The sequence below is a fragment of the Loxodonta africana genome, chromosome 20 (assembly GCF_030014295.1).
Source record: "Loxodonta africana isolate mLoxAfr1 chromosome 20, mLoxAfr1.hap2, whole genome shotgun sequence".
In the NCBI taxonomy this organism is placed as follows: Eukaryota; Metazoa; Chordata; class Mammalia; order Proboscidea; family Elephantidae; genus Loxodonta; species Loxodonta africana.
Window position 1 is genome coordinate 69,202,636 of NC_087361.1, and position 26,021 is coordinate 69,228,656.

Below are 26,021 nucleotides of genomic sequence, written 5' to 3' on the forward strand. Positions count from 1 at the left end.
TCCAAATTACTTATGCTTGCTGCCTTCAACATCTGTACTTCTCCTACAATGCTTACTGTTTCCTAGTCTATATTACAGCTACCAAGTGAATTAATAATAATAACTATCATTAGAGTGGAAGCTCTGGTGGTGCAAATGGTTAAGTGCTCAACTATGAATCGAAAGATTGGCAGCATGTACTCATCTAGAGATGCCTCTGAAGACAGGCCTGGTGATCATCTTCCAAAAGCCTTGAAAACCCTATGGAGCAGTTCTACTCTGTGTACATGGGGTCACCATGAGTCAGAATCAACTCGAAGACAATTAACAACAACAACATCATCACTTGAGTGCCATATGATTTCGATCTAAGCCTTTCAATAATCTCAAATGGTACTCTTGCCACGTAAGATAACTAAAATGAGAACGAGAGTAAATATCCCAAAATTACATTCTGCAGGTTAGAATAGAGCTTTCCTATTCTGATGTGACTTTTCCTCATTTCTACTGCCTCCTGACAGCTCCTGAAGTCTTTTTCAGCTTGGACCTCTGGGACTTTCCCCTCCTTGGTGTAATTTATCTCAACTCTTTCGCACTTAGCAGAATGGAAAACCATGGGCTAAAGTCTAGCCTTCATTTTTAACAGCCACTCCCACTCCTTTTCCTGACACAGGAAAGGAGAGCTACTGCCTGAAACCAGAGGAAAGTGTCAGTTGCTTAAAAACCTTCTGCTAATCTTGTGACTTCAAAGAGAGAAAGACAATTTAATCAAGGAGGTTTCTCCCGGGAAGAGAGAATCACACCATGCCATGTGAGATCTTATTTTGGATTATGTATACTGTCATAAATCATTTTCAGGGAGTCTCATATGGCCCTGGGGCACATCCATGCAGACATAGGAACAAAGGGTGTTTTCACTGGTGAAGCCACCAGACTTCCTTATACCCCTCATTGGTTGCTCGTGAAAGAGGGTAGCACTTTTCTTTCAAAATGCAATGACATAGTGATTTAGCCATATACAGTGAGAAGCACATAAATATTGGTACCATTTCCCCCAGTAATACCCTCCTGGGAATAAATCTTCCAGAAATAATTCAAAAGAAGAAAACAAGCAACATGAACAAAAAAATGTTTAAGCAGTATTGTTTATAATAATGAAAAACCTGAAGCGGCCTAACTGTCCAAGAATAGGGAGTGGATGAGTAACAATGGCATAATAACATAATGGAATGTTATGTTGCTATTAAAAGACATAAATATGACAAGTATATAGAAACATGAAACACCTTCTTGAGACTTTACCAAAAAAGTGCAAAGACAAGCTATTGACTGGGAGAATATCTTTGGAAATCATACACCTGACAAAAATCTAATAACTAAAATACATATAAAACCTCGACAACTTAACAACACAAAGACAAATGACCCAATCACAAAAGGGCAAAAGACTCGAATAGACATTTCACCGAAGAGGACGTTCAAATTGCCACCAAACACATGGAAGGGTACTCTGAGTCATTAGCCATCAGAAAGATGCAAATCAAAAACACAATGAGATACCGTTTCACTCCCACTAGGGTGGCTAAGATTAAAAAAAAAAAAAAAAAAGCCAGAAAATAACAAATGTTGGTGAGGATGTGGGGAAATTGGAAATTGGTGGGTACCTACATATGAAGCTTTGATATATCCTACAATATGGACGGAGCTTAAAGACATTACCCTGAGTGAAATAAACTAATCACAAAAGGGCAAATATTGTGTGACCTCACTTATATAAGAAGACAAGAAAAGGCAAATGTATAGAGATTGAAGTTTCTTAGTGGTTACCAAGTGGTGGAAGAGAGGGGGAAAAAGGGAGTTAATGGTAATGGAAAAACTGCATTGACTAAGGATAGGGCTGCACAGTTTATAATTCTAGCTCTTGTTAATAAGTCGTCCACCCGTAAAAAGCTGAACTGGCTAAAGTCGTGTGATAGTTATATTTACAACAATGATTGAAAAAAAAAAGGAGTAGCTGCCGAGGCTGCTTATGTACAACCAAACACCTCATGGGCCCTGGCTCCTTGGTTTGGAGGTTTAGGGTCATGGTTTCATGGGACATCCCAGTTAATTGACTTAATAACATGTTTAGTGTTTCTATTCTACCTCCTAGTTCACTGCATAGTGCCTGGGGCCTTAAAAGCCTGCAAGCAGCCATCTAAGGCACAACAATTGGTCTTTATTTACCTGGAGCAACAGAAGAAGGAAAGTCAGGAACAGAAGGAGGATATAGAATGTTTGGATAGTTGCTTCCATGAACGACTGCCTCCTTTGCCAGGAAGCCAGAACTGGATGGTGCCTGGCTACCATTACTGAACATTCTGATCAAAGATTCCCTAGAGGAATCCTGGGCAAAAGGAGAAAAATGCAGAAGGGAATTTCAAATTCTCATGGGATCCAGACTTCCTGGAACTCTGGAGGTGAATGAACCTCTGAAACTATTGCCCTGAGATAATCTTTAAATCTTAAACCAAAAATATCCCCTAAAAAAAAAAGTCTTCTTAAAACTAAACAATATTTTAGCTTAACTAGTAACAAAGGTCTGCCGTAAGTATTATGTTCTTTTATGTACTTTCTATATGGAATCAAATTGACAACAGTAACTTGCAAGATTAGATAGGAACCTTAGGGGGCAGTGAGTTTATGTGAACGGGGGAGGAACAACTCAGAAAAGGCGGGTGAGAATGGTTACACAACTCGAAGAATATAATCAATGTCACTGAATTGTACGTGTAGAAACTGTTGCATTGTATTTTTTTGTTCTGTACATTTTCAACAACAACAAAATTAATTATTTTGGAAAAAACCGTGAAATAATATAAAATGAAAACATTCAAATGCAATACTATGTAGAATTAGGAGAATAAAGGCTTTGGAGTCAGACAAACCTGTGTTATTAACTCAATGGACAAATTACGTAATCTGAGTCTCAAAAATAGAGATAAAAATATCCATATTTCCAGGGCTGCTACAAGAATCAAAGATAACGTAAACTATATGGATAACATCTGAATGAACCATAGATAACGATGGGAAGGGGCACTAAGAAATAACCCTAAATTTTATGCTAGGATATGGTACTGTTGAAACTTTTATTTGACACTTAATTTCTATGGTGTTTTAAACTTAGAACTTTATTTTCCCTTTATTCCTTCATGCCCTTAAAAGTTTCATACTCCCTGTGCAAAAAAACGTGTGCATATCCTCAGGAAACTTGCTTGAATGAATCACTAAACCTTCTTTAGAAGGGTCCTAGATCAGTGCTTCTTAACTCAGCTCTAGAATTATGATAGGAAGCCTACAGGTAGATGGCTCAGCTACGTTCCAGGGCCTGTTTTCTAAGCACTTAGGGGTTTACGCAAAGCTTGTTAGGTAAAGGTCATTCTCACTTCTATAATTTGGTGATGTTCTCATTACCAGGATGGCTTCCACTCACCTTTGCTTCAGAATCCTAATCCTCACCTCCATCAAACCAGCTTCCTGCAGCGCTAGATTCACGAGGGGGCAGGACAGGCAACAGGATGAAATGAAAGAAATATTTTCTTTCACTCAACAAATATTGAGCACCTCTGTGTTAGGCATTGTGTTTGGCACACATGGAAAGATTCAGAACTAAGCCAGCTGAATATGTTTGAGAACTAAGGCTTCAGAATTTTCTAGAAAACCTCTACCAAGCTAATGTTGACAGAGAAAAGGTTACTGGTAGGTTTTCATCTATCTGTCCTCCTCAATCTTGGATCAGCCCAGTAAGATAAGAAGATAACCTGTTGTAAGGGTTTTACTCTCAGAAGGTACAAAAACAAACAAAAATGGGTTCCATTGAACTTTCAGACTCCATAGCAGTGCTCAGTGGATAAAAGGCCAAAACCATTCCAATCTGGAAAAGCAATACCAATCTTCTAATCTTACTGATGGAAAATAAATTGTGGCAAAACTATATTCATGGCTTCTGGAAAACTTTGATCATTTACTCTCAAGTATTTCTGGAAAACCTTGCTCTTCTACTTGGCAGTAAAACAAAGGTTATCTCTGTTTGGGGTTACACCAAATTCCTTTTAATTGATTGTTTTTCCTCCCTAGGCTCTACATCCTAACAGCCAGGGATGCCACTGATGAAATATTCAGCATTGCAATGATATTTGATGTATAATTAAGCAGAATGAATTCAGCAATTCAGTTTTATGGACCCTTAATCTTCAAGTTAATAAACCTTCATGTAGAGAATCTTTTAAACAAAAACAAACATTCTTGGAAATACTGTCTTCCTTGGAAAAATTAATAATGTGAATATGAGAAATTACTACAGATAGGAAAGAAGACATTTATTAAGCACTTCTATTCAGACAAGGATGTAGAACGAGGGATATCATTGCTGTTGTCAGATGGATCTTGCCCGAAAGCAGAGAATACCAAAAGGATGTTTATCTGTGTTTTGTTGACTACACAAAGGCATTTGACTGGGTGAATCGTAACAGATCATGGGTAACAATGTAAAGAATGGGAATTTCAGAACACTTAGTTACGCTCATGTGGAACCTGTACATGGATCAAGAGGCGGTCGTTCTAAAAGAACAGAGAATACTGTACAGTTCAAAATTGGTGCATCAGGGTTGTATCCTTTAACCTTCCTTATTCAATTAGTATGCTGAACAAATAATCCAAAAAATCTGGACTATATGAAGAAGAACGTGACATCAGGATCGGAGGAACACTCATTAACAATCTGTGCTATGCAGCTGATACAGCCTTGCCTGCCAAAAATAAAGATGACTTGAAGCACTTATTGATGAAGATCAAAGACTACAGCCTTCGGTATGGATTACACCAGAGTGTGAAAACAAATAACAAAACTGGCATGACGATAAATGGAGAAGGAATTGAAGTTGTCAGTGATTTCATTCTACTCAGATTAACAATCAACGTTTATGGAAGCAGCAGTCAAGAAATCAAATGGTGTAATGCACTGGGAAAATCTGCTGTAAAAGACTTCTTTAAAGTTTGAAAAACAAAGATGTCACTTTGATGACTAAGGTGCTGACCCAAGCCATGGTCTTTTCAGTCGCCTCATAGCATGCGAAAGTTGAATAATGAAAAAGGAAGACAGGAAAAGAACTGATGCATTCAAACTGTGGTGTTGGTGAAGAATATTGCATATACTGTGAACTGCCAAAAGAATGAACAAATTAGTCTTAGAAGAAATACAACCAGAATATTCCTTAGAAGTGAGGATGGCGATACTTTGACTTGCTTACTTTGGACAGGTTGTCAGGAGCAATCAATTGCTAGAAAAGGACATTACATTTGGTAAAGGAGAGGACCAATGAAAACGAGGGAAACCCTTCATGGGACGGATTGACACAATAGCCATAAAAATAAGCTCAAACATACCAATAATGATGAAGATGGTGCAGAACAGGGCAACATTTCGTTCTGTTACACAGAATGGGAGAAAATATTTGGGAACCATATATCTAGTAAGAGTTTAATACCCAAAATATGTAAAGAATTCCTACAACTCAACAACAAAAAGACAAAGAAACCTGTTGCCGTTGAGTTGATTCTGATTCACAGTGACCCTATGGGACAGAGTAGAATTGCCTCATAGGGTTTCCAAGGAGCACCTGGTGGATTCAAACTGCCGACCTTTTGGTCAGCAGCTGAACTCTTAACCACTACGCCACCAGAGTTTCCAAAAAAAACAAAGAACCCAATTAAAAAATGGACAAAGGACTTGAATAGAAGCGAAGAAGATATACAAACAGCCAATAAACTTGTTGCCGTCAGGTCTATTCCAACTCACAGTGACCCACAGGACAGAGTGGAACTGCCCCATAGGGTTTCCAATGCTGTAATCTTTGTGGGATTTTTCTCTTATGGGGCAGCTGGTGGGTTCAAACCACTGACATTTTGGTTAGTGGTCATTCACTTAACCACTGTGCTACCAGGGCTCCTTAAACGGCCAATAAGCACAAGAAAAAATGTTCAACTTCGTTGGTGTTCCAATCAACCAACCAACAGCTGTGTTGAGTCAATGTCAACTCATGGTGATCCCATGACTTTCAGAGTAGAACTGGGCTCCATAGGGTTCTCAGTGGCTGCAATCTTTTCAAAAGTATATCACCAGGCCTTTCATCTGAGACGCCTCTAGGTGGGTTTGAAACTTTCGAATAGTAGCTGAACGCTTAACCGATTGCACCACCCAAGGACTCCGCTGGTTGTTAGGGAGAGGCAAATCAAAGCCACAATGAGATACCATTTCACTCCCACTAGGATGGTTACCATCAGAAAAACAGAAAATAACAAGTGTTGTCGAGGATGTGGAGAAATTGGAACCCTTATCCATTTCTGGTGGGATGGTAAACTGGTGTAACCACTGTGGAAAGCAATGTGGCAGTTTCTCAAAAAGTTAAACACAGAACTATCCTACGACCCAGGAATCCCAGTCCTGGGTATATACCCAAAAGAGCTGAAAGCAAGAATGCAAACAGAAACTTGTACACCAACGTTCGTTACAGCATTATTCAAAATATGATGTATCCATACGATGGATTATTCAGCCATAAAGAGAAATGAAGTTCTGATACGTGCTACAACATGGATGAACCTTGAAAATATTATGCTGAATGAAATAAGAGGGCAAATACTGTATGATCCCACTTTTATGAAATATCTAGACTAGGCATATGAACAGAAACCAGAGTTTATTAGTGATTATCAGGGTCGAGTCGGAAGGGGAAAGGAGGAGTTATTGCTTAAGGGGCTCTGAGTTTCTGTTAGCGGTGATGAATAATTTGGAAACAGATGGTGGTGATGGTTGCACACCACGGTGAGTATAATGTTACTGAACTGTACATGTGAAAAAGGTTGAAATGGCAAATGTTTTGTTATATATATTTGTTATGGATTGAATTATGTCCCCCCGCAAACTGGGTGCCAACCTGGCTAGTCCATGATTCCAAGTATTGTGTGATTGTCCACCATTTGTCACCTGATGTGGTTTTCCTGTGTTGTAAATCCCACCTCTATGACGTTAATGAGGTAGGATTTTCGGCAGTTACATTAATGAGGTACGGCTCCATCTATACGATTAGGTTGTGTTTTAAGTGTATCTTTTTTGAGACGTAAGAGAAGTGAGCAGAGAGACAGGTGGACCTCATACCCCCAAGAAACATGTGCCAGGTGAATAGCATTTCTTTTGGACTCGGGTTCTCCGCACTGAGAAGCTCCTAGACCCGGGAAGATTGATGACAGGGACCTTCCTCCAGAGCTGACAGAGAGAGAAAGCCTTCCCCTAAGGCCTGCACACTGAATTCAGACTTCTAGCCTCCTAGAATGTGAAAGAATAAATTTCTCTTTGATAAAGCCACCCACTTGTGGTATTTCTGTTATAGCAGCACTAGATAACTAAGACAACTTTCTTTAGAATGGGCATGTATATTGATCTCTTCCAGTTGGTTGGAACTTCTCAAAAGAAAAAAGAGGATAAGGCAGAAAGATAATAGGAGAAACAATATGTGGGGAAGTGGCATATGGAAACTGTACTTTCTGCACAATTTTTCTGTAAACCTAAAACTGCTCTAAAAATGTGGTTGTTGTTGTTGTTAGGTGCCGTTGAGTCTGTTCCGACTCATAGCAACCCTATGCACAACAGAACGAAACACTGCCTGATCCTGAGCCATCCTTAGAATCGTTGTTATGCTCGAGCTCATTGCTGCAACCACCGTGTCAATCCACCTCGTTGAGGGTCTTCCTCTCTTCCGCTGACCCTGTACTCTGCCAAACATGATGTTCTTCTCCAGGGACTGATCCCTCCTGACAACATGTCCAAAGCATGTAAAATGCAGTCTCGCCATCTTTGTTCTAAAGAGCATTCTGGTTGTACTTCTTCTAAGACAGATTTGTTCGTTCTTTTGGCAGTCCATGGTATATTCAATATTCTTCGCCAACACAATTCAAAGACGTCAATTCTTCTTCAGTCTTCCTTATTCATTGTTCAGCTTTCACATACATATGATGTGACTGAAAATACCACGGCTTGTGTCAGGTGCACCTTACTCTTCCTTAGCTCTTCAACACTTTAAAGAGGTCCTTTGCAGCAGATTTACCCAATGCAATGTGTCTTTTGATTTCTTGACTGCTGCTTCCATGGCTGTTGATTGTGGATTCAAGTCAAATGAAATCCTTGACAACTTCAATCTTTTCTCCATTTATCGTGATGTTGCTCATTGGTCCAGTTGTGAGGATTTTTGTTTTCTTTATGTTGAGGTGCAATCCATACTGAAGGCTGTGGTCTTTGATCTTCATTAGTAAGTGCTTCAAGTCCTCTTCACTTTCAGCAAGCAAGGTTGTGTCATCTGCATAATGCAGGTTCTTAATGAGTCTTCCTCCAATCCTCATGCCCCGTTCTTCTTCATATACTCCAGCTTCTCGTATTATTTGCTCAGCATACAGATTGAATAGGTATGGTGAAAGAATACAACCCTGAAGCACACCTTTCCTGACTTTAAACCAATCAGTATCCCCTTGTTCTGTCCGACAAACTGCCTCTTGACCTATATAAAGGTCCTCACGAGCACATTGAACCCTAGCCACTCTTAAAAGTCTCTCTTTATCTTTGATTTTGGCAAGTTTGGTTACGTCTTGGTGAATTTCTTTTTAGATCTGCCTTATGTGGGGTTCGATGTGTATTTTGGACAGAAATCTTCTCACCTTTCCTGATATCAGGGATGTTTTCTGCCAACAAATCTTCAACAATTTTCTCTGTATTTCCTGTTATCCTTCCCTGTTCTGGTACTCCAATCAGTTGTAGGCTATTTCTCTTGATAGAGTTCCACATGATTCTTAAGGTTTTTCATTTTTTTAATTTCTTTTATCTGATTTTTCTTCGAATAAATTGGTGCCAAGTGTTTTACCTTCAATCTCACTAATTCTGCTTCCATTTCCTCAATTCTGCTCCTCTTTCTACCAAGTTGTCTAATTCTGAAATTTTATTAATTTTCTGAATTTCTGATTGCTATCTCTTTATGAGAAACCCTGGTGGCACAGTGGTTAAGTGCAGTGGCTGCTAACCAAAAGGTCAGCGATTCGAATCCGCCAGGTGCTCTTTGGAAACTCTATGGAGCAGTTCTACTCTGCCCTATAGGGTCGCTATGAGTTGGAATCAACGGGTTTGGTTTTTTGGTTTTGATCTCTCTATGGATTCTTGCAGCCTATTAAATTTTTCATTATGTTCTCGAATAGACTTTTTCATTTCTTCAACTGCTTTATCCGTGTGTTCTTTGGCTTGGTCTGTGTTTTGCCTGATCTCCTAAAGAGTTCTGCATATCAATCTTTTATATTCTACATCCGGTAATTCCAGGAATACATCTTCATCTGGAAGACTCCTTGAATCTTTGTTCTGAGGGCTTGTTGAAGTGATCATGGTCTGCTTCTTTCTGATTTGACACTGACTTTTGTCTCTGAGCCATCTATAAATTATATTTTTTTGCTTACTGTACCCTAGCTTCTTGCTTTTTGTTTTGATATGCCCAAATAAGTTGCTTGAGGGACCTAACTTGAGTATTTGTGCCTTTTTTTTAATTAAATTTTATTGAGCTTTAAGTGAACGTTTACAAATCAAGTCAGTCTGCAACATATAAGTTTATATATATCTTACTCTGTACTCCCACTTGGTCTCCCCCTAATGAGTCAGCCCTTCCAGTCTCTCCTTTCTGACAATTTTGCCAGTTTCCAACTCTCTCTATATTCCCATCCCCCCTCCAGAGAGGAGATGCCAACACAGTCTCAAGTGTCCACCTGACATAATTAGCTCACTCTTCATCAGCATCTCTCTCCTACCCACCGTCCAGTTCCTTTCATGTCTGATGAGTTGTCTTCAGGGATGGTTCCTGTCCTGTGCCAACAGAAGGTTTGGGGACCATGACCGCCGGGATTCCTCCAGTCTCAGTCAGACCATTAAGTATGGTCTTTTTATGAGAATTTCGGGTCTGCAACCCACTGACCTCCTGCTCCCTCAGGGGTCCTCTGCTGTGCTCCCTGTCAGGGCAGTCATCGATTGTGGCCGGGCACCAACTAGTTCTTCTGGTCTCAGGATGATGTAGGTCTCCGGTTCATGTGGCCCTTTCTGTCTCTTGGGCTCTTAGTTTTTTTGTGACCTTGGTGTTTTTCATTCTCCTTTGATCCAGGTGGGTTGAGACCAATTGATGCATCTTAGATGGCCGCCTGTTAGCATTTAAGACCCCAGACGCCACATTTCAAAGTGGGTTGCAGAATGTTTTCATAATAGAATTATTTTGCCAATTGACTTAGAAGTCCCCTTAAACCATGGTCCCCAAACCCCCGCCCTTGCTCCGCTGACCTTTGAAGCATTCATTTTATCCCAGAAACTTCTTTGCTTTTGGTCCAGTCCAATTGAGCTGACCTTCCATGTATTGAGTGTTGTCCTTCCCTTCACCTAAAGCAGTTCTTATCTACTAATTAATCAGTAAAAAACCCTCTCCCTCCCTCCCTCCCTCCCCCCCTCGTAACCACAAAAGTATGTGTTCTTCTCAGTTTATACTATTTCTCAAGATCTTATAATAGTGGTCTTATACAATATTTGTCCTTTTGCCTCTGACTCATTTCGCTCAGCATAATGCCTTCCAGGTTCCTCCATGTTATGAAATGTTTCACAGATTCGTCACTGTTCTTTATCGATGTGTACGTAGTATTCCATTGTGTGAATATACCACAATTTATTTAACCATTCATCCGTTGATGGACACCTTGGTTGCTTCCAGCTTTTTGCTATTGTAAACAGAGCTGCAATAAACATGGGTGTGCATATATCTGTTTGTGTGAAGGCTCTTGTTTCTCTAGGGTATATTCCGAGGAGTGGGATTTCTGGGTTGTATGGTAGTTCTATTTCTAACTGTTTAAGATAACGCCAGATGGATTTCCAAAGTGCTTGTACCATTTTACATTCCCACCAGCAGTGTATAAGAGTTCCAATCTCTCCGCAGCCTCTCCAACATTTATTATTTTGTGTTTTTTGGATTAATGCCAGCCTTGTTGGAGTGAGATGGAATCTCATCGTAGTTTTAATTTGCATTTCTCTAATGGCTAATGATCGAGAGCATTTTCTCATGTATCTGTTAGCTGCCTGAAGATCTTCTTTAGTGAAGTGTGTGTTCATATCCTTTGCCCACTTCTTGATTGGGTTGTTTGTCTTTTTGTGGTTGAGTTTTGACAGAATCATATAGATTTTAGAGATCAGGCGCTGGTCGGAGATGTCATAGCTGAAAATTCTTTCCCAGTCTGTAGGTGGTCTTTTTATTCTTTTGGTGAAGTCTTTAGATGAGCATAGGTGTTTGATTTTTAGGAGCTCCCAGTTATCTGGTTTCTCTTCATCATTTTTGGTAATGTTTTGTATTCTGTTTATGCCTTGTATTAGGGCTCCTAAGGTTGTTCCTATTTTTTCTTCCATGATCTTTATCGTTTTAGTCTTTATGTTTAGGTCTTTGATCCACTTGGAGTTAGTTTTTGTGCTTGGTGTGAAGTATGGGTCCTGTTTCATTTTTTTGCAAATGGATATCCAGTTATGCCAGCACCATTTGTTAAAAAGACTATCTTTTCCCCAATTAACTGACACTGGGCCTTTGTCAAATATCAGCTGCTCATATGTGGATGGATTTATATCTGGGTTCTCAATTCTGTTCCACTGGTCTATGTGCCTGTTGTTGTACCAGTACCAGGCTGTTTTGACTACTGTGGCTGTATATTAGGTTCTGAAATCAGGTAGAGTGAGGCCTCCCACTTTCTTCTTCTTTTTCAGTAATGCTTTGCTTATCCGAGGCTTCTTTCCCTTCCATATGAAGCTGGCGATTTGTTTCTCTATCACCTTAAAAATGACATTGGAATTTGGATCGGAAGTGCATTGTATGTATAGATGGCTTTTGGTAGAATAGACATTTTTACTGTGTTAAGTCTTCCTATCCATAAGCAAGGTATGTTTTTCCACTTAAGTATGTCCTTTTGAATTTCTTGTAGTAGAGCTTTGTAGTTTTCTTTGTATAGGTCTTTTACACCCTTGGTAAGATTTATTCCTAAGTATTTTATCTTCTTGGGGGCTACTGTGAATGGTATTGATTTGGTGATTTCCTCTTTGATGTTCTTTTTGTTGATGTAGAGGAATCCAACTGATTTTTGTATGTTTATCTTATAACCTGAGACTCTGCCAAACTGTTCTATTAGTTTCAGTAGTTTTCTGGAGGATTCCTTAGGGTTTTCTGTGTATAAGATCATGTCATCTGCAAATAGAGATAATTTTACTTCCTCCTTGCCAATCCAGATGCCCTTTATTTCTTTGTCTAGCCTAATTGCTCTGGCTAGGACTTCTAGCACAAGGTTGAATAAGAGTGGTGATAAAGGGCATCCTTGTCTGGTTCCCGTTCTCAAGGGAAATGCTTTCAGGTTCTCTCCATTTAGAGTGATGTTGGTTGTTGGCTTTGCATAGATGCCCTTTATTATGTTGAGGAATTTTCCTTCAATTCCTATTTTGGTGAGAGTTTTTATCATAAATGGGTGTTGGACTTTGTCAAATGCCTTTTCTGCATCAATTGATAAGATCATGTGGTTTTTGTCTGTTTTATTTATGTGGTGGATTACATTAATGGTTTTTGTAATATTAAACCAGCCTTGCATACCTGGTATAAATCCCACTTGGTCGTGGTGAATTACTTTTTTGATATGTTGTTGAATTCTATTGGCTAGAATTTTGTTGAGGATTTTTGCATCTATGTTCATGAGGGATATAGGTCTGTAATTTTCTTTTTTTGTAATGTCTTTACCTGGTTTTGGTATCAGGGAGATGGTGGCTTCATAGAATGAGTTGGGTAGTATTCCGTCATTTTCTATGCTTTGAAATACCTTTAGTAGTAGTGGTGTTAACTCTTCTCTGAAAGTTTGGTAGAACTCTGCCGTGAAGCCGTCTGGGCCAGGGCTTTTTTTTGTTGGGAGTTTTTTGATTACCGTTTCAATCTCTTTTTTTGTTATGGGTCTATTTAATTGTTCTACTTCTGAATGTATTAGTTTAGGTAGGTAGTGTTTTTCCAGGAATTCATCCATTTCTTCTAGGTTTGCAAATTTGTTAGAGTACAATTTTTCATAATAATCTGGTATGATTCTTTTAATTTCAGTTGGGTCTGTTGTGATGTGGCCCTTCTCGTTTCTTATTCGGGTTATTTGTTTCCTGTCCTGTATTTCTTTAGTCAGTCTAGCCAATGGTTTATCAATTTTGTTAATTTTTTCAAAGAACCGGCTTTTGGCTTTGTTAATTCTTTGAATTGTTTTTTCTGTTCTCTAATTCATTTAGTTCAGCTCTAATTTTTATTATTTGTTTTCTTCTGGTGCCTGATGGATTCTTTTGTTGCTCACTTTCTATTTGTTCAAGTTGTAGGGACAGTTCTCTGATTTTGGCTCTTTCTTCTTTTTGTATGTGTGCATTTATCGATATAAATTGGCCTCTGAGCACTGCTTTTGCTGTGTCCCAGAGGTTTTCATAGGAAGTATTTTCATTCTCGTTGCATTCTATGAATTTCCTTATTCCCTCCTTGATGTCTTCTATAATCCAGTCTTTTTTCAGGAAGGTATTGTTCAGTTTCCAAGTATTTGATTTCTTTTCCCTAGTTTTTCTGTTATTGATTTCTACTTTTATTGCCTTGTGGTCTGAGAAGATGCTTTGTAACATTTCGATGTTGTGGATTCTGTAAAGGTTTGTTTTATGACCTAATATGTGGTCTATTCTAGAGAATGTTCCATGTGCGCTAGAAAAAAAAGGATACTTTGCAGCAGTTGGGTGGAGAGTTTTGTCTAAGTCAATGAGGTCAAGTTGGTTGATTGTTGTAATTAGGTCTTCCTTGTCTCTATTGAGCTTCTTAGTGGATGTCCTGTCCTTCTCCGAAAGTGGTGTGTTGAAGTCTCCTACTATAATTGTGGAGGAGTCTATCTCACTTTTCAGTTCTGTTAAAATTTGATTTATGTATCTTGCAGCCCTGTCATTGGGTGCATAAATATTTAATATGGTTATGTCTTCCTGATCAATTGTCCCTTTTATCATTATGTAGTGTCCTTCTTTATCCTTTGTGGTGGATTTAAGTCTAAAGTCTATTTTGTCAGAAATTAATATTGCTACTCCTCTTCTTTTTTGCTTATTGTTTGCTTGATATATATTTTTCCATCCTTTGAGTTTTAGTTTGTTTGTGTCTCTAAGTCTAAGGTGTGTCTCTTGTAGGCAGCATATAGACGGATCGTGTTTCTTTATCCAGTCCGTGACTCTCTGTCTCTTTATTGGTGCATTTAGTCCATTTACTTTCAGCGTAATTATAGATAAGTAAGTGTTTCGTGTTGTCATTTTGATGCCTTTTTATGTGTGTTGTTGGCAATTTCATTTTTCCACTTACTTCTTTGTGCTGAGACGTTTTTCTCAGTAAATTGTGAGATCCTCATTTTCGTAGTGTTTGACTTTATGTTTGTCGAGTCGTTACATTTTTCTTGGCTTTTATCTTCAGTTATGGAGTTGTTATACCTCTTTGTGGTTACCTTAATATTTACCCCTATTTTTCTAAGTAAAAACCTAACTTGTATTGTTCTATATCGCCTTGTATCACTCTCCATATGGCAGTTCTATGCCACCTGTATTTAGTCCCTCTTTTTGATTATTGTGATCTTTTACATATTGACTTCAGTGATTCCGTTATGAGCATTTTTTTTTTAATTAATCTTAGTTTGTTTTTGTGATTTCCCTATTTGAGTTGATATCAGGATGTTCTGTTTTGTGACCTTGTGTTGTGCTGGTATCTGATATTATTGGTTTTCTGACCAAACAATATCCTTTAGTATTTCTTGTAGCTTTGGTTTGGTTTTTGCAAATTCTCTAAACTTGTGTTTATCTGTAAATATCTTAATTTCGCCTTCATATTTCTGAGAGAGTTTTGCTGGATATATGATCCTTGGCTGGCAGTTTTTCTCCTTCAGTGCTCTGTATATGTCATCCCATTCCCTTCTTGCCTGCATGGTTTCTGCTGAGTAGTCTGAACTTATTCTTATTGATTCTCCCTTGAAGGAGACCTTTCTTTTCTCCCTGGCTGCTTTTAAAATTTTCTCTTTATCTTTGGTTTTGGCAAGTTTGATGATAATATGTCTTGGTGTTTTTCTTTTTGGATCAATCTTAAATGGGGTTCGATGAGCATCTTGGATAGCTATCCTTTCGTCTTTCATGATGTCAGGGAAGTTTTGTGTCAGGAGTTCTTCAACTATTTTCTCTGTGTTTTCTGTCCCCCCTCCCTGTTCTGGGACTCCAATCACCAGCAAGTTGTCCTTCTTGTTAGAGTCCCACATGATTCTTAGGGTTTCTTCATTTTTTTAAATTCTTTTATCTGATTTTTTTTCAGCTATGTTGGTGTTGATTCCCTGGTCCTCCAGATGTCCCAGTTTGCATTCTAATTGCTCGAGTCTGCTCCTCTGACTTCCTATTGCGTTGTCTAATTCTGTAATTTTATTGTTAATCTTTTGGATTTCTACATGCTGTCTCTCTATGGATTCTTGCAACTTATTAATTTTTCCACTATGTTCTTGAACAATCTTTTTGAGTTCTTCAACTGTTTTATCAGTGTGTTCCTTGGCTTTTTCCGCAGTTTGCCTTATTTCGTTTCTGATGTCTTGAAGCATTCTGTAAATTAGTTTTTTATATTCTGTATCTGATAATTCCAGGATTGTATCTTCATTTGAGAAAGATTTTGATTCTTTTGTTTGGGGGGGTTGTAGCAGCTGTCATGGTCTGCTTCTTTATGTGGTTTGATATCGACTGCTGTCTCCGAGCCATCACTGACTGGGACGCTGGCTCCAGGCTCCGAAAACAGTCGCTGCTTCCCCGTATTTGTTCGTTCTCCGTCTCTAAATCTGTGTTTGTTGTTCAGGGTTCGTAGATTGTTATGTGTGTGATCGATTCACTTGTTTTTCCGAGTCTTTGTTGCAAGAGGGACCCGAGGTAGCGTCTACCTAGTCCGCCATCTTGGCCCCGCTCCAACAGTCAGTATTTGTGCCTTTTAAACTCTAATGTCTTTTAACCACATGGCTAGAGCAGTTACCAGGTATATGTGCCTAAGAGTCCATTCACTTTTCTTATAGGGATTCAGTTTAGGTGTCCAGGTAGTTGGTCATCAAGTGGGTGGTATAGGCTCTGTCCTACAGTCTTAGAGGGGCAGGGGTGATTTTTGTCAGAACAGGTATCTGGTTATAGGAGGGAGTCACTCTCTGAACAACGCAGGGGGCTGCTAACCATTCCCCAAGTATCTGTGAGGAAAGCACATCCCTGTTCCTTAAAGTGTACAGGTGGGTGGGTTCTGTAGTCGGGTTATGGGTGCCCAATGCTTTTGGTTTTAAGGACTGGGAGGCACAACTTATCCTTGGACCCCTGTTGTGGGAGGCTAGGTTACATGGGTGGAGACACCAGTCCTCAGGTCCCTGATGTGTGTAGGTAAGGACCCTCTTTAATAGACAAAGCGGTGTCAAACATCAAAAAACCACCTCTGCACTGCATAGCTGAATCACGTTGGAGTTTGCCAACAAGGGCCTAATCTCCAGAATTGGGCACACACAGGTCCATGCCGGATGAAAAGTATTCAAAGTTCGTAGACTGTGCCTGGACAGGAGCCGCTTCACTCTGAGCTCTCCAGCTTAGTGGAGCTAGCAGGTTATCTTTTCCCCCAACTGTTAATTTCTTCCTTCTCCAAGGCGTAGAGAATGGCTCAGCGCTTGCAGTAGGATCTGAAGCCAGGGAAATCGACAGCCATTGAAGCCAGCTTGCAGGGCACGGTAAAATAATGCAAGTACTTAGCTTTTGCTAAGAGCCCTGTTCTTCTCTTGTTCCGGAGGTGTGAGTAGATTGTGTGGCTTGCTGTCTCTCCCTGAGGAAACCGCATCCTGGACGCTGCTAGCCCTGCCACGGTCGCTCTAGGGGGTTATGCCTGTGGGTTCCCAGCGATTCAGGCCCAGCAACTTGTCGTTGCTTCTGAACCACCTCTCTCTCCCCCTGCTGCTCAGTCCAATTTTCTAACTTTGCCTTTGATGTTCACAGCTCCTAGCTTGTCATCTATATAATCATTTCGGTTGCTTTTTCCGGGTCTTTGTTGTAAGAGGGCTCACCAGAAGCATCTGACTATTGCGCCATCTCCACCCCGCCTAATTAATAGTTTTTAAAAGGGTGGGCTTCATGACTTTTACGTGAAATGTCCTCCTTGATTATTTCTACCTATTCAAATTTCACCCATTCTTCAAGACAGATTTTAATTCCTAATTCCTTTTCTGGACAATTCCAACCTGAGTGCTCTTTTGGCTGATCTTTGCTAGATATTATTTGATTTAAAAAAAAAATAGTACTAACAACCATCTTTCTATTTTCCATTTTCATTTGTTTTACTGAATCTTTTGGTGGTTGCCTGGGGGTCTTGCAAAGACCAAGAACAGCCAGTGGAGAAGATGTGACCACGTAAGAGGGAGGGAGTGCAGGAAGCGCATGAGGCCGTGTCCTGAGAGGCAGCCTTCTCACACATTTACCAAATATTTGAATTAGTGACCCTTTTTATAAAATGCTAACAGCCCCTGAAAGAATAAAGTTTTCACATCTTAAATTGAATTAATCCAATAGTCATGGCATCACTTAGAGCATTTGCACTCAAGGGATAAGGGGTTGGAAGACAGAAGTCAAAATTTTGAAGGACTCACAAAACTTTAGAGCTGAAGGGGCTTAAAAACCAACTAGTCCAAACTTTTACTTCATTGATGCTGAAACAGATTCTTGCCCAAGGTTGCCAGGCAAGCCAGTGCTCTTTGCTTACCAGAGAAGAGGTTTGGCATGGATAAAGATGGGTCTTTCATAGCAAGAAAGACAAAGGAGGGCTCTGCACCTGGAGAAGAGGGGAGATAAAGTGGGAAGTGCAAAAGAGGTGGTTGTCAAGTTTTGCCTTCTTTGTAACTCCACCTAGGACTCAATGACCGTTTCTGTGTCAATGAAAGTCTTCTATATTAGCAGAAGGCAAGTTAAGATAATCAAACCTGGTTTAGAAGGCTACAAACCTCAACTTCCCCTTACCCAGCCCAGTCTCCCCACTTCAAGAAACAACTGAACTTGCTCTGTTTACAACTCTTGATCGACTGTTTCACATCCTTTCTTTCCCTATCCGGAGAAGGGGAGTCGGAAAAGGAGGACACAACACAAGCAAGAGTGATTTTTCCTATTTCCAGGGTATTTTCAGCCAATTCCCCGGTATCGACTGTATCCGGAAAGTGAGGGAGTCATTTAGGGTAACCAAGGAGATATTACTGGCCTCTGTCGTGTTTCCTTCCTTTTCTTCTCTACTAAAATCTTTCGCTCTGCTTTTCGTAAGGGCACTCCACTTCTGCTGGCGTCCGGAATCTGCATCTCCTTCCTGTTCATGTAGAAAAACGTTTTTAAATTAGGAGCGCGTGTAAGCACGAGAATGGGTGAGTTTTTTCACCACGGGAATCAGTCCCATCTACAGCGTCCGGTCTTCAGCCGCCAGGTTTTGGCGCGCAGTCTCTGCCCAGACTACAAGTCCCAGGAGACCCCGCAGCGACGGCGCCCTCCCGTGGTCCTTCCCTGGCTCTTCGCGCCAGTGGAGCTAAAGGTTCCGTTCGCGGCGCACTGCGGCTTGGTTTGTTTTCCACCGCGGTGACGGAGTTGAGAGCCCGACCGACTGCAGGCGGGGGCGTCAGGAGGCGGATTCCTCCTCCCTTAAGCGCTGGGGGGCGGGGAGGAGGGAGGCCGGGCCCGCGGCCGGAGACCGAGCCGCCAAGACCCAGCGGCTGAGGAGATGGAGGGCGGCGGGGTGCCGTGGGGCAGCGAGCCGGTGTCAGGTCCCGGCCCGGGAGGCAGCGGAATGATCCGCGAGCTGTGCCGGGGCTTCGGTCGCTATCGACGCTACCTGGGCCGGCTGAGACAGAACTTGCGCGAAACCCAGAAGTTCTTCCGCGACATCAAATGCTCCCACGACCACAGTTGTCCCTCCTCCGCTACGGGCGGCGGCGGGGCCGAGCCCGGCCCTGTCAGCGATGTCGCTGAAACCGGGCAGCAGCTGGGTAAGCAGGGCAGCCCCGAGGGAGAGAGAACTGGAGAGGCGGATCGGAGGGCGGGCCGCGCCCCTGCCCCTGCAAAACAAGCCGGGGAGGAGGCGGAAAGTGGGAGTCGGGCTGTGGGGCCGCGCTCCCGGGCCTGGGCCACACGGACCTGGGATGCGGCGGGAGGGCATCCCTCCGGGTGGGGGAGGGGAGGGGCGCTGAGGCCTCGGCCGGGGAACCCGGAGGGCCGGGGAAGCCGGGGCCGGGGTCGCCCGAGGGCGGGGGTTCCAAGAGCAGGACCCAGAGGAGGACCAGTGTTGGAGAGGGCGGGGCTAACCCCAGGAGGAGGACAGTTGTCTGAGTCGGGGGCGGGTAGTGTGGGATGGAGGGATGGGGAGAGGGGTACCGAAAGAGGAGAAGGCGGGGTGCTCCAGGAGGAGGCCGGGAGACTGCAGTAGGTGTGTGCGTGCCCGTTCTGTTATGTATGTGAAACGGGTTTGCACCGATCCTGAGGCAGCTCTGTGAAGAAGTAAGGAATGTTCTCTAAATGGGGTTGGGGGGTCACCAAAGGAAATGATTGATACCTGATGGGTGTTAGGGAATTGGCAGAGTTGTTGCCTGCACTTACGGTGAAGAAGTTGGAAGTTGGAACCCTTCTTGAACAAATAATATTCTAGGGGTGTGCTAGAGGCCCCAAAGCACTTAAAATCTTTCAAGGTCTTTGATGCTCCCTAACTTCTTGCTTCCTTTTAAACTCTGCTATTGGTGGGAAACTGGAGAGTTTGACTTCTGCAACAATTAGGAAATAACTTAGGTTGGAAGAGAAAAGGGACTGCCATCCCATGTAGATGTCTTGGGGATAGCATAGCAAAGAAGCCAGTTAAGTTTAATTTACTGATTCTCAAACTTGAGTGTGTTAAAATGGGGCTGGTGAAAATGCCATGTCTCAGATTCCACCCCACAGATTCTGATTTAGTAGGTCTAGTGGGTTTTTTTTTAGTGGGTAGATCCTAAGAGTCTAAACATAAAAAGTCCCGGGAGATTTTGGTGCAGGTGGCCTGCAGACGCATTTTCAGAAACATTAGCTTAGATGCTGATAGCAAATTTGAACATGAAGCTCAGAACTGAATGAATTGTTAAACTCTTCTGAGTTTGTGTGTTGGGCCCCATGTTCCCAAAGTTGTATGTTTAATATGTAAATTTGTCTGAGACTCTAGAAGTGGGAATAAAAATAAGGTAGCATCATTCCGATATGGTACAAAATGATACTATTCCATTTACATGGCCTGACCCAAACCCAAACCCATTGCTGTTAAGTCTATTCCAACTTATAGTAACTCTATAGGACAGGGTAGAACTGCCCCATAGGGTTTCCAAGGCTGTGATCTTTAGGGAAGCAGATGGCCACCTGCCACATCTTTCTCCTGTGGGAGCTGCTGGTAGGTTCCCACCACCTACCTTTAAGTTAGTAGCCAAGTGCCTAACCACTGCGCCACCAGGGCTCCTTACTTGGCCTGAATGTAAATAAAAAGCTTTTTTTTATACCTTATGGTAGAAATGGGAAGAGGAGGAGTATTAGCTGTTGCAAAGTTGGGGTTTTGACATCTATGTCCAAAGATTTGCTGTTGTAGAAAGGGCTTCATAGAGATGAGTGGTTTCTGTGAGGCCATCGGAGAACAATGAGTGAGAAAGGCTGGTGTTTTCAGAGATGATCCCCAGGGCATGTACTTTCACCCTGTCTGTAGCAGTGCTTTCGAGCGGCTTCCCCTTCTCAGAAGTTTTCCTCATAGCTTATCTAAAAGCCCTGTGCTGCGATTACTATTTTAAAACAAGTCTTTGTTTTAGGATTACTACTGAAAAACAAAACAAAAATACCAGAGAGTAGATTCTGTTTGGACAGATGGAGATATTCATGGCACCTTGGTTGGCTCTTGTTTTTATTCTTTAAAAACCGACTTAAGAAATACAAATGTACCTTTGTATTTTGCCTCATTGGCTTTTCTAGTTGACTGCATCATGTATTAATATTTGCATATTTAACTCTCTTCACCCTCTGGAGTCTGTCCATCTAAAATAAAAACCAGCGGAGGGTGAAGATGACAGGACTGGGAGCAAGTTGATTTGGTTCCATAAAATGCTTCCATTCCTTTTAGTGTAGAGATTTTTACCTGTGGAGGAGATAATGAACACCGAGGAGAATTAGTGAGGTGCCACTGACTAGATATATTTTGAGAATGCCATTTGTGCAGCTATTAGGTAATCATGTTGGTAAGTAGAAACCGCTCCCTAAAAGACAACTAGCTTTTGTTCTCTCTCCTTTTACAGACTATCTTTGTAAGATCAAGTTCAGAGACTGTTTCAACTTTCTTCAATGCATGTTCGTTTCTGATTAATAGGTGCTTGGAATGTTAAGGGAAGGAATACTCAATTTCTAACCTAACAAACCTCTAGAAGGTTTTAATCATTTCAGAATGGAAGTGTGCATCTCGAACTGGTTGCCATCCAGCTGGTCCTGACTCTTGGCAACCCCACGTATGTCAGAGTAGAATTGTGCTCCACAGGGTTTTCAGTGGCTGGTTTTTTGGAAGTAGGTCACCAGGCCTTTCTTCTGCGGCACCCCTGGGTGGACTTGACTGTCAGGCTTTCGATTATCAGCCCAGTGCGTTTACCGTTTGCACTGCCCAGGGACTACTGTGCTTCTAGAATGAATGTTATAGGATAGTTGAGCAATTGAAGATCTGGGATTAACTCTGAATTTGAAATTTGGGGACTATAAGGATAACAAAAGTAATAAAACAGTTTTCATGTCTCTTAATATACCATTTATAATACCAAAATGTTTATTTTATTTTAAATTACAGAGGAGGTGGGGGGGGAACAAACCAAACCAGTTGCCATCAAATTGATTCCAACTCATGGTGATCCTATGTGTTAACATGGAATCTGCTCCACAGGATTGTCTTGGCTGTCACCTTTATGGAAGCAGCTTGCCAGGCCTTTCTTCCATTGTACCACTGAACGGTTAATAGTTGAGTGCAAACCATTTGTGCCACACTGGGACCTCTGAGGAGATGGGAGGGGACCCCAAAATAGTACTTCCCTCTTAATTCTGATAGTGTTATAAAGTTTCCACTGGGGCGGAGTAGAGAGTATGTAATGCACATGATGTTTTAGAAGTTAAAAAGTGAGTGGAATGGTGCTCTGAGTTGGTCTTTTATTTTTTTTAAAGAGTAGTTTGGCCTGTACAAAGAACACTTAATTTTAAGTGCAGTTTCAGTCCTTTTTCTATTGCCCAAAACATTGGCCTTTTTTTTTCCCATTTAACTAAAGAAGGAAGGAGCCCTGGTGATGCAGTGGTTAAACACTCGGCTGTTAACCGAAAGGTCGATGGTTTGAACCCTTCAACCACTCTGTGGAAGAAAGCTGTGACACTCTGCTCCCGTGAAGATTTACAGCCTGGGAAACCCTATGGGCAGTTCTGCTCTGTCCTATAGGATCACAATGAGGTGGAAATCGACTCCATGGCCAGGGGTTTGGCTTAAAGAGAGTGAGAGCCCTGTCCCTCTATCTGTTGATTTTTCTCTCTCTCAGAGGGTTCAAATGAGATCAAGGCTTTAAGCACATCTGAAGAAAGGAAATCCTGGTGGCGTAGTGGTTAAGTGCTGCGGCTGCTAACCAAAGGATTGGCAGTTCGAATCTGCCAGGTGCTCCTTGGAATCTCTATGGGGCAGTTCTACTCTGTCCTGTAGGGTCGCTATGAGTCGGAATCGACTCAACGGCACTGGGGTTTTCTGGGAAGAAGGGTAGGGTAGAGTATTACTAAGTAGCAGAGGGAAAAGCATTTTTCTTGTTGTATGATCCCGTAGAGTTCCTAGCCCTTGCAATTTGTCATAACCTTCTCAAGCTTTTTTTTTTCTCAAGCTGAGGAAATTGCAAGGACTCACATGTATTACTGGAATGCTCTAGTCTGTGCTGCCTTCCGTCTGTATTGGTTCCACCCTTTACTAACTCGCTATGGGCAAGTCACAACTGTCCTGTGTCTCAGTTTCCTCATCTGGAAATGGGGATTATAATCGTATTTATCTCTAGGGTTGTTGGGAGCTAACATGTAAATATTTAGAATGGTAAGGCATGATATGAGTATTAGCTATTGTTATTTAATAAACATTCAAGTGCCTGTTATGTGTGGGTCACGGAGCTATTAATAGCAGATAAAGAGTCAAATAAAGACATTGGCCATGGCATCTGTTGAGTGGTGATCCCTTCTATACTTTTCTCCAAGAAAAGAAAAAAATGATAATTATCGTCATTAGTACACCTATTTGTTTACGTTGGATCATGAATGAAAAAGACTAGGACCTGAACTTGGTCCACAGAAAGGAATAATATAAACCATACATATGTGAAAGGCATAAAGTAGAAAAAAAAAGGCAGAAAGCCAAGGTGTGCTAGATTATAGGCATTTTATATCACTCATAATTCTCTGGAGTTTTATGTAGGTATTTGCCTTTGGTTAGCTGACAGCTGTTTTTCTCCAACAATTTTTACCAACTTTTTGTCACACTGGTCGCCAGAATTACAAATAAGAGGGAAAACCCTAGTGCACTTATTTAAAATGACTGTTTTTCTTAGATTCCCTAAACAGTAAATTTGTATGAATGATGTAGTTTAAGTGGCAGAGACATTTGGGAAGAGGACTAAAAGTTAGGAGAAGGGACTTTTTACAGCCTGATTTTACACAGCTGCCATCTTTATGCGACTGAGGGGTGGGGAGAACTCGGGTTGGGTGCTGAGATGGGGCGGGTGCTTTCTAGTTGCTTGCCAGGGCCTGTTTAGAAGAAACGAGGCTGTGAGTTTGGGTTGCGTTTAGATGAGCTGCCTGTACATTTCACCATAAGTGATAGTGCTGGAATTGTTGTTCTTGTTTATTACTTTTATTGCCTTGGATTTACAAAGCCCCATTTTTTCAACCATATCTAAAACGTTCACTTTTTTTTTTATTTTCTTCTCAGATGGAAGCAGCGTGTAGTGGTCAGAAGTACAAGCATTTGAAGCAGACCTGAGCTCCTTTGCTAGGTCAGCTTCTAACTAGCTGTGCGACTTGGGCAAGTTACTTAATGGATTTGAGTCTTGGTTTCTTCATTGTATAAGATGGAACTGATACAAAAGACCACATTGTCTGATTCCATTGGTATGAAATGCCCAGAATAGGCATGTATAGAGAGAAAGTAGGTTAGTAGTTGCCAGGGAGCGGGAGAGAAGAAAATGATTCAGGGTTCCTTTTGGGGTGATGACCATGTTCTAGAATTAGTGGTCTGGTAATGGTTGTACAACTTGGTGAATATACTAAAAACCACTGAATTGTATACTTTAAAAGGGTGAATTTTATGTTTATGTGAACTATTCCTCAGATAGATAGGTAGATAGGAGGGATAATACCTACCTCACAAGGTTGCTGTGAAATTTAGAGGTATTGTACATTAGAGCACTTAACATAGGCCTATTAATTGGTATTAAATAGACATGGCTATTCAGGTATGGTGTGTACGTGTGTGTGGAGTTGCTGAAAATTGGATTAGAAAGTTGACACATGGGGTTGAGGGTAAGAATAAGAGGAGCAGAGTGAAGGAATATGGGACAGAACAATTTTGATCAGAGCCAGTGGGCCCAGGTCTCCTGTTCTCTCAGTCCAATTCTGCTTCTGTGGCTCCCCTCTTGTTCTTGTCTGACCTGGCCATGGGATTATAAAATGTACCCTGGCAGTAGAGAGACTTTGTTATAAGTGAGTCATAACCTGGGCGCCTCTGTAGCTTGCCATGGAACCAAAATTTACTTCTCTCAGAGATTTTATCTTATTGAGTGAGTGTAGTGTGACGCTACCTTCTCAGGCTTCTTATTCTAGTTTCCATTCCCTGATCTTGCCACCTCCTGCTCCCTGGGAGGAGCCCTGGGAGGAAATGTGCCCCCCCCCCCCCCGGCACAATGGCTCTTTGCTCCCTTTCCCTTTCTACTCTTGCTTTCCTGGCATAATCTGTTTCCCATGCCTCGGGACAGTCCTCTTTTGAAAAGGGTCAGATAATTCTGCCTGCTTTAACAAGAATAAAAACATTATTACCTTTAAGCCTGGGATGTTTGCAATATGTTTAGTTTAATCTTAAAACTCATTCGTTTTAATATGGTTAGTTCTTCAGCCTTGCAAGTAGTTTTTAAAGAAAACATGGATTTAAATAAAAATCCATTCTGGTTGTCCACCTTCCCAGCATCGCCTAGTCTTTCTTCATGCTTCCTCTCTCTGTCTCACTAGATTAAGGGAACAAAGAAAATTCCTGCAATAAATGTATTTTTCCAAAAATCATCCTTTGAAAATAAAACCTTAAAAGGTATATTATTGAAGTAAAGGGGAATATGAATTTTACTTTATGCCTATTGCTCCCATCCTGGAAGCTCTGGACGTATAGACCATGCTTTTATTTATTCTTTTCTCTTTGTGTAATAATCGTGTGTATATTTGTCTTGTCCTGCTTACTAGATTGTGAACCCCTTAAGGGTGAAGACCATGTTTTGCTCATCTTTGTATTCCCCACAGTGACGTACCGTAGTGCTTTGTATGTAACAGCCAAATAAACACAGGTAGACCTGATTCATGACAGGGTTCTGACATAAGTTGAATACCTCTTTTTTTTTTAAGTTTTCATTCTGATTTTCTTTTATTATCAGTATCTTTATAAATCTGATCTTTTATTTGTCTTTGGGGGTTGGAAACATTACATCTGAGAATGATAACATCAGCAAATTACACACTGCAACATTATGTGTAGTACATATTACTAATGATAAGACATACAGAAAACCCAAAAATGCACAGTGCTAAGTGTGGCTCATTGTAAGTC

The 26,021-nt window shown here is 41.2% G+C and overlaps 1 protein-coding gene across 7 annotated transcripts in view; it reads left to right on the forward strand.

Moving 5' to 3' along the window:
* The first annotated feature begins 18,417 nt into the window (after positions 1-18,417).
* DSTYK (dual serine/threonine and tyrosine protein kinase) overlaps positions 18,418-26,021 on the forward strand; it is a 54,449-nt gene continuing 46,845 nt past the window's right edge. Inside the window, exon 1 of one of the 7 annotated variants that reach the window (XM_023548313.2) lies at positions 18,418-18,537. In XM_023548313.2, the coding sequence (XP_023404081.1) occupies positions 18,534-18,537 (4 nt within the window). In that variant the 5' untranslated portion in view covers positions 18,418-18,533. Of the gene's footprint in view, positions 18,538-18,621; positions 19,153-26,021 lie in introns of those variants that run through there. The other 6 variants (XM_064273322.1, XM_064273321.1, XM_023548311.2 and 3 more) reach the window with 6 other exon arrangements.